This window comes from Candoia aspera, chromosome 1 (assembly GCF_035149785.1).
Source record: "Candoia aspera isolate rCanAsp1 chromosome 1, rCanAsp1.hap2, whole genome shotgun sequence".
NCBI classification, from domain to species: Eukaryota; Metazoa; Chordata; class Lepidosauria; order Squamata; family Boidae; genus Candoia; species Candoia aspera.
Window position 1 is genome coordinate 325,389,497 of NC_086153.1, and position 17,993 is coordinate 325,407,489.

The 17,993-nt window shown below is 47.1% G+C and overlaps 1 protein-coding gene and 1 long non-coding RNA gene across 2 annotated transcripts; one reads left to right on the forward strand and one right to left on the reverse strand.

Annotated features, from left to right (window-relative positions):
• The first annotated feature begins 11,228 nt into the window (after window positions 1-11,228).
• LOC134490769 (uncharacterized) lies at window positions 11,229-12,332 on the forward strand. The gene is made up of 2 exons (XR_010067245.1): window positions 11,229-11,330; window positions 12,018-12,332. It is a non-coding gene; the product is annotated as an uncharacterized LOC134490769 (long non-coding RNA).
• A 3,712-nt stretch (window positions 12,333-16,044) lies between these two features.
• LOC134488253 (small ribosomal subunit protein uS14) lies at window positions 16,045-17,785 on the reverse strand. The gene is made up of 3 exons (XM_063290582.1): window positions 17,641-17,785; window positions 17,327-17,426; window positions 16,045-16,314 (listed from the first exon to the last, which is right to left on the reverse strand). Exons 1-3 carry the CDS (start codon window positions 17,700-17,702, stop codon window positions 16,306-16,308), a joined length of 171 nt encoding a protein of 56 aa, XP_063146652.1. The 5' UTR covers window positions 17,703-17,785; the 3' UTR covers window positions 16,045-16,305.
• Window positions 17,786-17,993: the final 208 nt, after the last annotated feature.

Sequence of the window (17,993 nt, forward strand, 5' to 3'; positions counted from 1 at the left end):
AACTTCCATAGTGGATAAGGTTGTAGCAAAAACTTTCCTCACAAGGCAACAGAGCTGTAACCTGAGCTGTGCCAGGAGGCTATGGGGGTTACATGAGGTATGCATTGCTATTTAGACCAATCAGCCTTCTGCTATGTGAATTACTGTTTTAGTGCACTTGCTTAGCTGGGGGAAAAATAAAAGAGAGCTTACGGCTTGAATCGGGGCTCTCATCCCGAGGAAGTTGTGTCTGTGCATTCTTCCTACATTCTTCATGAGAGACCACAAGCTCTCATCCCGAGAAAACTTGCAGCCTGTGTATCCTTCATGAGAGACCACCACAAGTGGTGACCCCCCCCCCCCACATGATTCCTTGCAACCCTTTACTCACCAGCTGGAATAGCTACGGTGCACCTCAACTGAATCGCAGGACGACTTCAGTTCCCTTTCGTGAGTATGGGGAGTAAACTTTCAGTAGGGCAGAAAGTTCATGCCAAAGAACTGAAATGTCTGCTAAGGAATACGTTTATTAAAGCAACAGGAAAGCCTTATGATACAGACTTAAAGACAATTGAGGGACTTTTAAAAATTGTATATAGTTGATGTCCCTGGTATCCAGAACAGGGAACATTAGAACTTGAAGATTGGATAAGAATAGGGAAGGAATTGCATGAGGGTGCTCGAGCTCCTATGTCTCTGTTAGTATTGTGGAAGAAGATTAAGGAGGCGACTGAGTATCATGCTCAGGCATTTAATGCTAATACCACCGCTTCTTTGTTGCCGCCTCCAAGCGCCCCCCCGCCATATCTTTTAAAACCAACTCAGGGACCCCAATTAACAACCCCGGGTCCTCAAGTGACACTGCCTGCTCCTTTAATTCAGCCTGTTGTGGCACCTGTAGAATCACAAGAGGAAGCGATGTACAAAGGAGCTGTTAGAACTGAGTTTGAAGCATCCATGCATGCTGGAACCTTATCAGGAGAAGAGTTATTGGAAGGTTTAAATGCCTTCCCTGTTTCTGAAACTCAAGACAATGCAGGACAAATTCAGTATGAGTGGGCTCCTCTGCCTTATGCTATTTTGAGAGAAGTCAGGAAGAGTGTTTCTGATTGTAAAAAGGCTTTACAGTCTATCATTTCTCGACCAGAGTATTCTCTGGCTGACATGTTAAAAGCTTGTTTGGAGGTAGGGACTAATGCCTGGCAGATGGGGACTTTAGCAATGGCTCTGCATAAGGGACGCCTTGGCAAGCCTACTGGTAATTGTTTCAATTGTGGGAAGCCAGGACACTTTAAAGCACAATGCAGGGCACCGGGGGGAGGAGCAAATGTTGTCAGAGGGACCAGTAATACTCGTTTTAAGCCAAAAACCCCTTGCCCAAAATGCAAATTAACTGCTTTACACATGTTGGTTTAAGAACAATTACAAGCTGGCCATCTTGAGCCAACAACCAGTCCTTTTAATACACCAGTTTTTGTTATTAAAAAGAAATCAGGCAAATGGCGTATGTTGCACGATCTGCGTGCTATTAATGCTCTCATCATGCCTATGGGAGCTTTACAATGTGGGATGCCTAACCCTAACTTAATCCCCAGAACTTATGAATTAAGAATTATTGATTTAAAGGACTGTTTTTTTACTATTCCTCTTTATCCGAAAGACAAAATGTTGTTTGCTTTTACTGTGCCAGTTTTGAATGCTGACCAGCCTACGCAACGATGATGCTAAATAGCCCCACCTTGTGTCAAATTTATGTTGCTACTGCTTTAGAACCTTTTCGGCTCCAATATCCAAAATTGTTAGTTTACCATTATATGGATGATATTTTAATTGCAGGTCCTTCTCTTCCACTGTCATGGTTGCATGATTTACAGACATGCTTAGGAGAATATGGTCTTGTAATTGCATCAGAGAAAATTCAATCCTCTGAGCCTTTTTTATATCTTGGTCATAAGGTGATGCAAACCTATTCTCACCCACAATTACCATCTTTGGAGATTCAATCTCCCATTTCGTATATTAAGCTGCAGCAGCTTTTAGGGGCAATAAATTGGCTCCGTCCTTATATTGGCCAAACAACAGCGGCCATGAGCCCCTTGTTTGCTGCCTTAAAAGGTGGCAAAGACCCCACAGACTTAATTACCCTATCGAAGTAACGACTTCAGGTTTTACAAAATATTCAAGACAGCCTTGGCCAACAGTGGGTAGATCGCTGTCAAGATAACATTTTTTTTACATTGGTTGTTTTATCAACTGGCAAGCTTCCTACTGCGGTCTTTTGCCAGTTGCTTTTTTACAAATCCAACTCTAAACCTTTTGTTTTCATTCTTGAATGGCTGCACCTCCCGCACATTCCTCACCGTACTATCACTCCTCTGGCTTCTTTGTTTGCTACTTTGATCCTCAAAGGACGCTCTCGTAGCTGAGCACTAATTGGGTTGGATTTGATTCAAATTATTGTTCCCATCCCACTGCGAGAATGGGAATTTTTTTTCTCAGAGTCTTCTGACTTGCAAATTGCTTTGACTGATTATGTTGGCACTGTCACCTATCACTTATCATCTGACCCTCGTCTATTGGTTGTCTTATCTTTCATTCTATAATCTCTTCTTTTCCTTTGTCTAATGCTTTGACTTTGTTTGTTGATGGGGGCAAGGTTTGGGGGGCGGTGGCGTGGCAAACAGGCACACAGTGGCACACAAAAATCACCCCTCCTCAAACCTCTGCACAGCGCTCTGAACTTGCTGCTATGATTTATGGCCTTCAACTTTTTCCCTCCCAGCCTCTCAATGTTATCTCTGATAGCCTATATGTTTCTCAAATTGTTTGTTCTCTTCCTGGTGCATATGTTTCTCCTTCTCTCGATGAAAATTTGTTGTCACTTCTTCTCACTCTACAGGATGTTTTGCATAACCGCAGACATCCTCTCTATGTTGCTCATATTCAAAGTCATCAACCTTTCCCTGGACAGATTTCACTTGGTAACCAGATTGCCGATGCAGCCTGTCGTCCTTCTATCCAGTTGTTGTTTTCTGCTTCCCCCTGGGAAAGTCACAGTCAATTTCACCAAAATGCCCGAGCTTTGGCTCGACAATTCCAACTGCCCATCTCACAAGCTAAAGCCATTGTTCAACAGTGTGACGCTTGTTCTCAACACGTGTCTGCTCCATCCATGGGAGTCAATCCCCGTGGCTTGAAAGCTAATCAGATTTGGCAAATGGATGTGACTCAATATCCCTCCTTTTCTCCATGGAAGTATTTACATGTTGTTATTGATACCTTTTCTGGATATATTTTTGCCACTCCACAACGTGGAGAGGCCACAAAGCATGTTATTAATCACTGTGTTCGCTCTTTTGCTGTCATGGGCAAGCCCTCAGTCTTGAAGACTGATAATGGAGCTGCTTATTGCAGCTCTGGCTTTGCCTCCTTTTGTCAGCAATGGTCTGTTTCTCACCTTTTTGGCATTCCCTATAATTCCACTGGCCAAGCTATTGTTGAACGAGCCAATAAGACTTTAAAGTCCTCCCTGGACAAACACAAAACACAAAATGGGGGAGTATTACCCTCATTGCCAAATATTCAGCAATGACTGAATCAGGTTCTTTTTACACTCAATCATCTAAATCTTTCTTCAAATTCTGACACTGCTGTTCAACGTCATTTTGGATCTCAAGTCACGTTACCAAAGCCTTTGGTATATTATAAGCAACTTCCTGACCCTACCTGGAAAGGCCCTGTTCCCTTATTGACCTGGGGAAGGGGATATGCTGCTCTGCTTCTTCCCACAGGTCCATTGTGGGTTCCTGGACGTTGTGTTAAACCATATCATGGCGGAATGGCATCAGGAACTGAGGAATCCAATTCCACAGTTCGGACAGATGCTGCAAACCAACTCCACCACAGGAGCCACCACCAACAAGGCTCGAGTGCCACGCCAACAACAGCACCGTCTGAACTGGGGACAAATCAAAGCTCTGGGAATGCAAGCGAACCAACTGTTGCAAAAGAACAATCTCCCTAAATCAGAGGACAATTTCATTGTTGCCATTATTGCTTGTTTGAATGCCAACTCTTTTATTACCATTTTATGTATTTGTTTGTGTAGTTTGTTTTCATTTACTCTAGCCTCACCTCAGCATGGATCCTGGACTCCGAATATATACATTCCGGATCTACAATCACTCGCTCGCACTCTACAGAAAATGGACTGTTGGGGTTGGTTGCACGCCCCTGCCTATGGCCACGCTGGACTTCCTCTGGTGGCAGTTCCTCTCTTTGTAACCCACTGGCACAACCAAACCTTTGTGCCAGGTATTTGCACTGCTGCCCAGATAATGTGACCATAGTTCATTTAGCCTCTAGATTTCAGACACTTGCCACATTGTGTTGACAGTATATTAACCCTAACCTTGGCATTTATTCATCATGTACTCATGTGTTTAACATCACTATACCAATGTCTTATTTGTATTAATTGCTGTTGCATTTATTGTTTCCCTCTCATATCTTCCATGTGCCCTCAGCATTACTCTCCTGTGTATCAGCCTCTATCACAACAGGAAATGGCTTGCTATAACTGAAAATAAAAAGGAGGAGATGTGGAGAGCATTGTATGCTATGCTGTTGGTTGGCAAACCACGACAGCTGTGCAAGATGCTTATTTACATTGAACCTTCCTTGAACTTCCATAGTGGATAAGGTTGTAGCAAAAACTTTCCTCACAAGGCAACAGAGCTGTAACCTGAGCTGTGCCAGGAGGCTATGGGGGTTACATGAGGTATGCTTTGCTATTTAGACCAATCAGCCTTCTGCTATGTGAATTACTGTTTTAGTGCACTTGCTTAGCTGGGGGAAAAATAAAAGAGCTTACGGCTTGAATCGGGGCTCTCATCCCGAGGAAGTTGTGTCTGTGCATTCTTCCTACATTCTTCATGAGAGACCACAAGCTCTCATCCTGAGAAAACTTGCAGCCTGTGTATCCTTCATGAGAGACCACCACAGTCTATCCATTCTACCAGTGTCCATTTTTTAAACTTTTGGTAAGCAGCAAATTTTCAAAGCAGAAGCCTACCTATATTATCTCAAATATAAAATTTGTAGCTTTTCATCCTTCCTAAACTTCCTTGGGATCATTGTTGTTTTGATCCTGGTGTGAAAACCAGGGACAGACCTTTGGAATATTGTTACAGTCCTAGAAATGGGATGTGTCAGGGCAGTCACGCTCAGAATAAGACTCAGACTCACTTAGAAGGTCTAAGGATTTCTGTTTTTATTTGAACGGTGTACGTGCAAAGAGAAAGATGGGAATCCTTAGGTGGTGACAGGGTGCCCTGTTTATACTTTGCTGGCGGATGTCGTACTTCTCCACCCTCGGGCCAGAACCGGATGGGTGCTTGAGACCTCGATGCATCAGCTGATGGGCGATCCCGGTGATCTCCTTTGTCTCCCTGTCTTCATCCGGACCGGGTGTGTCCTCTGAAGGTGTTTCCCCAATCTTCTGATATGCGTTAATTATTGCCTGATGTGTGCTCCCATTATGTTGGGCATTACTCTGTGGATATGCATGCCTGAGGGAGGTGTGTACGCATCCCCGGGGGACATGGGAAGGCATTCCCCTTGCCTTTTGATGGGTGCTAAGCTTGGTCTGAAGGGCTTATCTATTGTGTTGGGGGTTCCCTTCTGGATTATGGGTGCTTGGGTGATTTAGGGATTATGCTTATCCCTTCCTCTTACCTAATGTGCATGTTCCCCGTTGTGATGCACATATGCCTTGCAACGGGGAACATGACATGCTGCCCCCCAAAGAAGATCTTAGGGTGCTGGTTTGGATGGGTATGCTTCATGGAAGTTCTTTACCAACCTTTTGGCTGAGACATGTTGGGCTTGGACCCACTCTGGGTGTGGGAAATGCCTCCATTTGACCAGGTATTGTAGCGTGCCCCTTTGCCTCCTGGATTCAAGTATTTCTTGGATTTCAAAATGCTGTTGCCCATCTATCATAATGGGTGGAGGTGGGGGGGTTTCTGTGTGCCATTTCGAAGGGGTGGCTGGTTTCAGGAGGGCGCAGTGGAAAACGGTGTATGCGCCTTAGATTGTGGGGTAAGTCCAGTTTGAAAGTGACTGGGTTAATAATTTCTGTGATGGGGAATGGTCTGATAAATTTGGGTGCCAGTTTCTTGGAGGGCTGTGGGGATTTGATGAACTTAGTGGAGAGGTAGACCCTATCTCCCACTTTGTAGTTCGGTTGCGCCGCCCTGTGATTGTCTGCAAACTTCTTGTATGTAGCTTGTGCATCTGCCAGGGCTAGCTGGATGATGGGCCAAACCGTACCCAGTTGAGCTGTCCAGTCATCTGGAGAACATGGTGGGGTGTCTGGTTGGGGCAGTTCCGGGATTGGCACAAAGTCTCTGCCATAAACCACCTTGAAGGGTGTGTGACCTGTGCTTTGGTGTACCGCGTTGTTGTAGGCCACCTCTGCAAAAGGAAGCAGGTCCACCCAATTGTCCTGTTGGTAATTAATAAATGCCCGCAGGAACTGCTCCAGGGTAGAGTTGAGGATCTCTGTAGAGCCGTCTGTGTGGGGGTGCCAAGCCGTTGACAGTGCTTGCTTGGTGCCAATGAGGTTTAGGAACTCTTTCCAGAACCTGGAGGTAAATTGTGTGCCCCTATCTGTCACCAAATGGTAGGGGGCGCCATGGATTTTGTAGATATGGGTGAGGAACATGCGTGCCAGTTGCTGTGCAGAGGGGATGGATGCACAGGGTATGAAGTGTGCCTGCTTGGAAAAATAGTCTTTTACCACCCAGATTACTGTTTTTCTTTGGCTGGGTGGCAGGTCGACTATGAAGTCCATAGAAATCTCCTCCCAGGGGCGGGAGGGGCTTGCTACTTTCTGCAGCAGTCCTTGGGGTTTCCCCACCTTCCGTTTAGACCTTGCACATGTGGGGCAGGAGGTTACGTAATCCTTGACGTCTTTTCTTAGGGTGGGCCACCAGAATTGCCTCCTGATTAAATGTAAAGTTTTTACAAACCCAAAATGTCCAGTTGTTTTATCATCGTGGGAGCGGTTTAACACCTCCGCTCTCAATGGTTCTGGTACGTATAGGGCTTTTTGTTTCCGTGCGAGCCCGTGCGTAATAGATACATGATGTTGGTTGTTTTGCAACCATGTATCTTTTTCGAGGGCTTGGGTGAGTCTTTGTTGCCAGTCCTGTGTAATTGACCTGCACCTTCCCCCGTTTGCCGGTGGTTGCTCTGAGGCGCGTCGGGTTTTAGTCTGGCTGCGTGTGACAGCAGGGCAGCCAAGCTGTGTGTCTGTCCATACAGTCCCCACAATGTCCAGTGCTTGGCCAGCATCTTGAGGTTGTTGGGAAAGGGCATCCGCCAGGAAGTTTTTCCTCCCTGGGATGAACTTAAGTTTAAAATTGAATCTGCTGAAGAATTGCGCCCAGCGTACTTGCTTTGGACTGAGGCGTTTCGGGGTGCTGAAAGCCTCCAGGTTTTTGTGGTCAGTCCAGACCTCGAAAGGGCAGGAGGCCCCTTCTAGGAGGTGCCTCCACGTTTCCAGGCCTGCCTTGACCGCGAACGCCTCCTTCTCTCACACGTGCCATCTCCTTTCCGTTTCTGAGAACTTGTGGGAGAGGTATGCGCAGGGCTTCAGCTGATTGTCAAAATCGCGCTGAAGGAGGAGCGCTCCAATAGAAAAGTCTGAGGCGTCTACCTGTACGACAAAGGGTCTGGCGGGGTCGGGATGCTGTAATACTGGCTCTGCCGTGAAGAGGCTTTTTAGCCGTTCGAAAGCCATTTGACAATCAGCTGTCCAGTTTAACAGCGCCCCCGGGTTTCGTGATTTACGGGTGTCTCCCAGGCCCTTTGTCCGGAGGAGGTTAGTCAGCGGCAGCACAATTTCCGCTAGCCCCTGGATGAAACCCCTGTAGAAATTCGTGAACCCCAGGAAACTTTGAAGTTGTGTCCTCATGTGCAGGCGCTCCCACGCTAGTATAGCCTGGACCTTACTGGGGTCCATTTCGATCCCCCTTGCCGAGATCCGGTAGCCGAGGTAGTCGATTTGCTCCTTGTGAAATTCACACTTGGAGAGCTTTGCGTATAGCTCTGCCTTGCGGAGTTTCGTGAGCACTGACTTTACGAGGCGTTCGTGCTCGGCTTCGTTCTCAGAATAAATTAAAACATCGTCCAGGTAAACAAGCACCCCCTTAAACAAGTGGTCGTGCAAGACCTCATTGATTAGCTGCATGAACACGCCCGGTGCCCCAGCTAACCCAAACGGTAGAACTTGGTATTGGAATGACCCCAGCGGGCAATTGAAAGCCGTTTTCCATTCATCCCCCTTCTTTATTTGAATTTGGAAGTAGGCTTCCCTGAGGTCTAATTTTGTGAATATTTTTCCCTTTGCGAGGTGGGCTAGAATGTCCTTTATTATGGGCATGGGATATTTATTTGAAACGGACACGGCATTGAGCCCGCGGTAATCTGTGCAGAGCCGGAGGGACCCGTCCTTCTTTTCCCGAAAAAGGACTGGGGCTCTGACTGGCGAGTTAGCCGGTTCGATAAACCCCCGTGCCAAATTTTTGTCAATAAAGTCCCTTAATACCGCCAGCTCCCTTTGTGTCATGGCATATATTTTTGGCTTTGGTAAGGTTGCCCCCGGGATCAGTTCAATGGTGCAGTCTGTTTTTCTATGGGGGGGGGGAGTTTGTCAGCCCCCTTTTCCCTGAAAACATCAGCAAAGTCTTTGTATCTGGCAGGCAGACCCTCTGGGGTTTCTGCCTCCAGGTGCATTGAGGTCATTGTCGCCCTCCCCATTGTGGCGCGGGGAACCCGATCTGTGGGTGCTTTGTAATGCCCGTCTGAAAAGGTGATCTCTCTTGTCGCCCAATTTATTTGGGGGTTGTGATGCCCCAGCCATGGGATCCCTAGTATGAGTAGAGGTTGGCCTACTGGTGCCACGATGAAAGGGAGGCTTTCCTCGTGGTTGCCGAGCCTCATCGCAACTCTCTCTGTGTATTGGGTGACCGGGCCCCCTCCCGCTGCTGATCTGTCCAACTGCGTGAACACCAGTTGGTGCTGAAGTGGATAGCAGCGGAGGTTAAGCGCGGCCACCAGGTCTGGGTGCATGAGGCATTTCGAACAACCCGAGTCGATCAGCATCCAAACCTTCTCTTTTTTCCCCCCGTGGGCCAGGGTGGCCCTCACATATAGGGTTGGGCAGTTGTCACTCACCCCAAAGTCGTTGCGCCCTTTGTTATCTTCCACCTGTCTTTTGGCACTCTTCAAGGCAGGTGGCTGGCGTTTCCCGCCGGTTCGTCGCTTCCGCTGTCCTCGTCATTGGTGACATCAGGGAATTCCCTTGCTGAGGTTTCCCCCTTCGTGGCTGGCCTTTTCTTTGGCATTGGGGCTGGTTTGTTGGGAACCTTTCCCTGGCTGTCTCTTGTCTTTGCTTTCAGGCAAGCCGCCGCCTTGTGGTTTGCCTCTCCACACTTGAAGCACTGCCCCTGGGCAAACCTGTGCTCTCATTCCTCCCCCCAGGGTCGGGTCGCCGGTGTCGCTGGAGCACCGCCGGATCGGGGTCCTCTGGCTGTTGCTGTGGTTTGTAGGGACCTCTGGATGTGCCGAAAGGTTTCTTGAGCGTTCTCCGCCTTTCCCGCCAGCCAAATCCATTCACGGAGGGTGGTGGGGTCATCCCGGTTTAGCGCCCATCTTAAAACGTTTAAGTTAAGTCCCTCCTTGAATTTTTCCGTGAGGGTGGATTGTGACCAGTCCCACACTTTGCCCGCAAGCGCTTGGAACTCGCTTGCGTAAGCCGCCATGGAGCGCTGTCCTTGCCTGATTTGCCGTAGTGCTCTCTTCGCCGTTTCGGTCTCGAGGGGGTCTCTGAAGTGGGAGTCCAGAGCACCCAGCAACGCGTCCACATGTTTGAGTTCCGGGGCATCTGCCTGGCATAGATGGATGTACCAGTCAGCCGCCCTCCCCCTGAGTCTGTTGGCAATGGCGTTGATCTTTCCCTGTTCTGTCCAGAAGCAGGGTCCGTATTCAGCCATGTAGTTCCTCGCGTTGATGAGGAAGAATGACAATGTGGCTGGGTCGCCGTTGAATCTTGCCGCGAGGTCTCTCACTCCCATCGTGGGTGGGCTCCAGGGCGCCTCCGGACGTGTGGTCCTTCTCCCCTCTGGTAGGAAGCTGTCGTCCCGATGTGGGGATTCCCTCGCCCAGGCTCCAGGTGGTGTCGGCTCAGCATCCACTCGCCTCCAGCCTCTTCCCAGCTGACACCCTGCAGAATGGGGGGGGGGGGAACCCTCTCCCAGGCAGCCCAGTGCGGTGTGCTCCAGCACGGTCGGCTCCCTCCTCCCGTGCTGCGCCCTGCCGCTGCAGCTGCCATGCTTCGGGGTCAAGCGGGGGTGGGGACGAGCTTCTGGCACTCCGTTTGCACTCACCCTGGTCGCTGCCTCCACGCTCCAATGCTAGTTCTGCCAGGAGCCGCTCGATCCGTGCCAGGCGTGCTTCCGTGGCTCCACAGCACGAGTTCTCCGTGGCGCCTCCCACGGCTTGCCCGCTCCGCCGGCGATCTCCGCCCCTCGCTGTGGGTGTGTTCCATTGTTCCCACGCCACTTCGACCATCACGGGTAGGGATTCCCCCGTTGCGTCGAGGGTGACCCATGCCGCCTGCGACTCACCGGCGGTCGTCCCGGTCACGTTGTGGCTGGGTTCCTCCCCCGCTGGGCATCCGCTGGTCCTTACTGCGAGGTTGTGGGTGCTGTTGCTGGTTCCCGGGTGCCGCTTCATCGCTGCGTTGATCCCTCACAGACAAGTCTGGAAAGGTGCTAGCAAAAAATTTTTTTGGGGATTCCCGTCTTTATGTCAGGGCAGTCACGCTCAGAATAAGACTCAGACTCACTTAGAAGGTCTAAGGATTTCTGGTTTTATTTGAACGGTGTACGTGCAACGGGGAACATGACAGGATGGTAAGAAAGAGAGGGCAGTAGAGGTGGGGAAACTGTATTACCGAAACTTAAAAACTGATTGGTGAATTGAGCTCAGGGCCAGTCTGCTTGCTAGCAAGCCTATCTTCACCACTGATGCCTTTCTTTACAAGAAGAGCAGGAGTTATCATTTGTTCCTTTTTTCCCCATCTAGCTGGCTGCCAGTTTGAAGGTATGGTACCCTGAATGTACATGATATCTATTCATTTTTATTTCAACATAATCTTTTTTTCTTTTGTCCTCTGTATAAAATAGTTGAGAGAGAACATAGAAGAAGTTATTAGTGACGCAGAGGAAGGAAAACCCACCATAAGGCTGAAAGAACCAGAAGTGGATATCTATCTCAGCGAGGTAAGGGATCAGTCTTGGGAAACAGCTGGCCTTCTAATGCCCATTCTTCTGACCCTGTTAGGACCAGAGGGAGTGAGATGTTCAAACATTCCCAGATAAAACCATCAACCTGCTGTTAAGTGGTATTTGAATGCAAGGGAAAAAGAAACTCACAGATGTATTTTCTAATGTTTCGGATGTTATAAATAGCAAGTAGCAGCTTTGTGACCCTTTGCAAATCTAAGAGTGAAAGACAAGATATGGGAAAGGTGCACACATTTGTGTGTGTACACACAGAGACACCATTTATCTGGAAGTGAACTAACTGAAGTCCGTATTCAACCTATTTCTTATTGTAAATGCTGGTTGAAGCAATTTTAGAATCACATTCTTTTAGATAAACAGAGAAAAAACCAATGGCCATCATTATATTCGTGTCTCTTAAATGCTTTTCAGATTTCATCTAAGAATAGGAAGTGCTTCAGGTTGTGATGTAAAGTAATTCATAAAATTGCCATAGTGCAGAATTAATGTCCACGAGGTTGAATAATAAAAAAACTTTTTAGTCCTAAAATGTATTTTTTGTGCTTTTCAAAGGCAGCCTATTTCTTGATCTCCTTTCATATCTAGGTTATGGTTTGAAAAACATATTTACCAGTGTTCACATTATGAACACTGATTTTCTGTGTGCACTGTTTTTGTTGGCAGGGAGATGTCAAGGAGCTGAAGACTTTTATGTCTGGGGTGGAGCAGAGCTATCAAGGCAGTAAACAGGAATATTTACCCGGTCCCCATCTCAGTCCCAGAAAAAGGCTCAAAGGATGGAAAACCAAAGGAGAGCATCTCCGAGCTTCTCACTCTTGCAAGTTAGCCACACTGATATGCTCTAGTGGCTGAAAAACATCGAGGAGCTGGAGTCCTAGTTCTACCAAGATGCTGCTAAACCCGATCAGGGATTATGCGTGCCTTTCCATGCCAAATGTCAGCACCAGGCCAGAAGCAATAAAGGCACAAAGCCCTGGAGACCTGGAGAGTTGGTTGCTTTTTTCCTCTCTCCCTTCAACGGCTGCGGAGAGACTTGTATTTTACCAGACAAGGACAACTGTAAAAAGGGAATTGTAAATTATAAATGCCTCCAACTATTTCCGAAACTAGTATCTTACAACTAAAATTGCTGGCTGGGCAATTCTGGACCTGAAGTCTCTTAAGTTGCTAAGGTCGAGAAACACTGATGTAGGAAAAAAAGGAACCTTCATATATTAGGAAAGCTTCACAATTAAGTGATCTAGTTAAAAGAGTTGTGCAAACATAGCTGGTGAGTGGGAGACTTTTGTAAGTGTACAAGGAATCATTCTTAGCTGTAGTGAACTGGATGACATGATAGTTCTCACTGCAAATCCATATTCAACCTACAGGAACTAGGGAAAGAACCCCACCTGGACCACCCAATTCTGAATCCCAGAAAGCATAATTATATACCTATTGTTAAAATAATTTCATAACATTAAAAGTATTAGCTGCTTGGGCAGGATTAGAAAAAAATTAGGGACAATCCAATAGCGCCTGTTTCCACAATGTTTTATTCTCTGTTGGACGTACATTGCCTTTGAGATGCAGTGTATTGTAGGGAAATAATTTAGTGATACCCGCATGCTTAAGCAAAACTTGCAGCACGGATCTGAGAGGCGAGTCTTACTCTTCATGAGCTGAACAGCACAAAGGGTTTGCAGGCCTTCAGAATATAACGCAGTGTTCCATCGGAGGGCTTAACAGATCATCCAGCTAGGATACAGTGAATCATGGCGTAGCAAAGGTACCAACGGTTATCGGAAGTGCAATTGCACTTTTCCTACCTCTAAAAGAACCAGAAACAGCATAGAGTCCTTGGTGCTCTCTGAGCCTTGTTTTCTTGCAGACGTTTCATTGCCAGACTAGGAAACATCTTCAGTGCAGAGGGAGTGGGCCTTGCTCTCAGTTTACATACCGTGGCTTGCCCTGCTTGTGTCGGTGGGGGTGTTGTTCTCTCCTTGGGAGTTCTTTGATTAGGTGGTTGTTTGCTGCTTGGTTGTTTGACTGAGTTAATAGTTTCTTGATTAGGGTGTATTGTGCTTCTTTGATGGTTCATCTGGTGTTAATCCTAGCGTTGATTTTTGCATCATGTGTTTGCATGATGTAGTTGCCTGTGGTTCACTGAAACATGGTCCACTCAATCCAGGTTTCACCAATACCATACACGATTGTGTTAGCTTTTTCTACTGACCCACCAGAAATAACAGTTGTGAGAGAGGCAGCCATTTGGTCAAAGCAGACAACCAACATGTATCATAAGAAAGGTACTGGAATCTGTCCCACCTCTTTCACGATCTCAAACTACTTGTACCATGTAAAATAGCTGCTGAAAGGCGTTTCTTGTGCAGGTTTTCTTCCTGACAAGTTCCTATAATCATTGATCAGATGAAGCACCCAAGTTTCCAATCATTTCTGTAAAAGCTCCTAAAGTACTAGCATGCACGTTCCATAGCAAATATACCTTATAGATGGAATGACCATACAGTATTTGCTGTTCAAAAATAAGAATGTACTTGAACTAGCTCCTCTGTGGTCACTAGACATTTACAGAGTGTCAATGCAAGTGTAAAGGGGCATTTATCAGGATCAAGAATTCAGTGACTGTTAACTTTTTATAATCTTTGGTGGACCTGTGAAAAGCCTAAAAGTTTTAGGGATCAAATATGTGCTAATATTCAAAAGATTCTTAAAGTGGACTTACAAAAAAAAACAACCACCCAGAACTGTTTCTTAGGTTAGATGGAGAAGCAGCTTGAGAAACAACATGGGACATCTTTTATAGATGATCACAGCAGCAAGACATGCACAGAGATGGAAAGACCCACAAATACTTACACTGGAAGAATGGATTATTAAATTGATGGAGCTGGCCCAAATGTTCTGGTAAGAGAAAATACTGTTTCTGGATTTCTTTCTACCTGGCAACCACTTTTAGCCTACTTGCTTGTGTTAGAAAAAAAAATGAAGTTTTGATTTTACGTTTTTATGATTATATGGCTTGATTTGATAGAAATAATGCTATTAAGGTTCCACTATTTGTAAGAGGAAACACTAAAGAATGTTCATACTATCGAACAGTGGCACTCATTTCACATGCTAGTAAGGTAATGCTCAAGATCCTGCAAGGTAGACTTCAGCAGTTCATGGAGCGAGAATTGCCAGATGTACAAGCTGGGTTTAGAAAAGGCAGAGGAACTCGGGACCAAATTGCCAATATCCGCTGGATAATGGAAAAAGCCAGGGAGTTTCAGAAAAACATCTATTTCTGTTTTATTGACTATTCTAAAGCCTTTGACTGTGTGGACCATAACAAATTGTGGCAAGTTCTTAGTGGTATGGGGATACCAAGTCATCTTGTCTGCCTCCTGAAGAATCTGTATAACGACCAAGTAGCAACAGTAAGAACAGACCACGGAACAACGGACTGGTTTAAAATGGGGAAAGGAGTACGGCAGGGCTGTATACTCTCACCCTACCTATTCAACTTGTATGCAGAACACATCATGCAACATGCTGGGCTTGAGGAATCCAAGGCTGGAGTTAAAATTGCTGGAAGAAACATTAACAATCTCAGATATGCAGATGATACCACTTTGATGGCTGAAAGTGAAGAGGAACTGAGGAGCCTTATGATGAAGGTAGAAGAAGAAAGTGCAAAAGCTGGTTTGCAGCTAAACCTCAAAAAAACCAAGATTATGGCAACCAGCTTGATTGATAACTGGCAAATAGAGGGAGAAAATGTAGAAGCAGTGAAAGACTTTGTATTCCTAGGTGCAAAGATTACTGCAGATGCTGACTGCAGTCAGGAAATCAGAAGACGCTTAATCCTTAGAAGAAGAGCAATGACAAATCTCGATAAAATAGTTAAGAGCAGAGACATCACACTGACAACAAAGGCCCGCATAGTTAAAGCAATGGTGTTCCCTGTAGTAACATATGGCTGCGAGAACTGGACCACAAGGAAGGCTGAGCGAAGGAAGATCGATGCTTTCGAACTGTGGTGTTGGAGGAAAATTCTGAGAGTGCCTTGGACTGCAAGAAGATCAAACCAGTCCATCCTCCAGGAAATAAAGCCAGACTGCTCACTTGAGGGAATGATATTAAAGGCAAAACTGAAATACTTTGGCCACATAATGAGAAGACAGGACACCCTGGAGAAGATGCTGATGCTAGGGAGAGTGGAGGGCAAAAGGAAGAGGGGCCGACCAAGGGCAAGATGGATGGATGATATTCTAGAGGTGACGGACTCGTCCCTGGGGGAGCTGGGGCTATTGACGACTGACAGGAAGCTCTGGCATGGGCTGGTCCATGAAGTCATGAAGAGTCGGAAGCGACTGAACGAATAAACAACAACAACAATTTGTAAGAGATTTTATTTGTAAATGTATTCATATCTGTACTGGAGAAAGTCAGAAGTCACCTTCTGTTATTTTCTCTCTGTTTTGCACTTTTATAGTTTTTATTTTTTTCTTTAGTTCTGTACTCTAGCTTTTCTATATTCTGTATTTTGTATTTTAACGATACTCTGAAAAGTAATAAAGTTCTTTATTAAAAAATTCAATGACAACTCAGTAAAAAAATAGACCTCTGAAAATATTTTACTCTTCTGTTTCTGTGTTTTAATTAAATGATATTGCACCAAAGACTATGCTGATAGCTTTTCAAATATATTTGAGGAACAACTGCATTTTATTAAAGAATCAAAAGAAACCAGACAGACTTTGGAGGTCAAGCGGTGTTAAATATGACCATCATATAAATATAATTTTGATGTCAGCATTAACAAACAGAAATTACAATATTTGAGAGTCAGAGTGGACAACCCCCTCCCTTTTAATGTACACATTGATAAGGATAGCAAGAACAGCTCATCCAGCCAAATATTCCATCTTGCCAGTCTCCTCAAGCCACTTCTGTAGACAGGCATTTAATCCAACTGAAATGAGAGAAAAGCAGTCAGTATGACATGTAATAGGCTTATACCAACAAGTCTTCTTTAAAACTTACACTTTCTCTCCTTTAATGTGGTATGTATTTTGCATAAACAAGCATTTCAGATGTTCATTCCATTCTGGTGACAGCTCCATCCCCTTTTAAGCTAGGATGAGTGCCATTATACTCTCCCCGTGAAAGCCTGTCAGTATGCCAGCCTTTCCCCATCTCAGCAGATGTGCAGACTTCAATTCCCAGAATTCCACAGGCACCAGCACCATTGCTGAGAGTATGGGGAGTTGAAGTCCCCATATCTGGAGCAGCCCCTCCACCCTTCCTCAGTCGCTATTAAAATGCAAGCCCCAGCAGCAAAACTAATTCACTGCATTCACAACGCAGCCCATTATCTAGAACACCCTGAACATTTTTCACAATGGGGGGAAGGAACTCCCTTTCAGTTAGTTTATTATGGTCAGTGGCCTAGCAAACACAGGAATAATGGCTTCAAACAATATGAACGATTAAACACTAAATTTTTTTTGACAATTTCCATTCTTTACTATTTTAAACATCTGAACTGGTCCTTTCCTCTCCTCCCTCACAGGCAATTTTCCCCACTTCTTATTTACTGCTTCTGAACATCCAAAATACACTATTTAATCGTAGGTATAACTACCATACGTGTACATATAAATTATATAGTGTGGGTGTGTTTATATACATACACACAAAAATACAATATGTACTAAATGTGCTACGTATGTATACCCATCTTCTGCCACGTATTTAACTAGGAAGTTCTCTAAATCAGAACACCATACAGGCCAGCAGGTTTACTTCCGTAGCCTGGACATGACCCTTCGAGCCAGGAGAGCGATGAGCAGATCAGGGGTCTTGCCAGCCAAGCCGCGGCAACGAAGGAGTGCCAGCCGGGGAGGAGGCGGCGGCGGCGGCAGAGGGCATTTCCAGGAGCGCAGGGCAGGGCAGGGGGCCTTGCCAGCCGCGCGCCCGCTCACCTTAATGAAGCCGATGTCCTTGGCGTACTGGCGGAAGCACTGGCGACACATGTTGAGGCCGTACTTGCGGATCAGCCCGTGACGGTTGGAGCACACTCGGCTGCGGGAGGGAGAGACTGCGGGTGAGCCGGGACCAGCCGCTCCCCGGCCCCCCTCGGACCATCACCATCACCCCCACCAGCCACCCTCCCTCCCTCCTTCCTCCCGCTGGCAGGCCCGGCCGAGCGTCCCGCAGAGCCCGGCGCGGCTCGCGCTCGGCCCGGCAGAGGCCGAAGGGCGGGCGCCGGGGGAGCGCCGGCGCGGCGGAGACCCACCAGGAGCGCGAGCCCTGCCCGAACTTCCTGGGGTGGCTCCAGTAGAGCTGCTGGTGGCCCATGGCGCTGCCCCGGCTCGCCTGCTCCTCGCGCGCCGCTGCGGAAAAGGAAGAGGGGGAAGAAAAGGGCAGCCGGGCGGCGCAGGCGCAGGCGCAGAGAAGGCAGGCGAGCCCGCGCGCTCGCTGCCGCCCGCCCCTCCTCGCTGCCGCCCGCCCCCTGCCCCGCCCCCTGGGGTGACGTCAGGGCGCGGCGCGGCTCTAGTAAGCGCGGGCGGGCGGCCCCAGCAGCCGGGCGCGGTGGCGCGAGCCTGTAATCCAGCTACTCCGGAGGCTGAGGCTGGCGGATCGCTTGAG

Excerpts from the sequence above, each read along its gene's own strand:
- LOC134488253 (XM_063290582.1), bottom strand. The coding sequence starts at position 17,702 with ATGGGCCACCAGCAGCTCTACTGGAGCCACCCCAGGAAGTTCGGGCAG. Across the intron at positions 17,427-17,640 it reads GGGCAGGGCTCGCGCTCCTG|CCGAGTGTGCTCCAACCGTC; the intron begins GTGGGTCTCCGC and ends TCCCTCCCGCAG.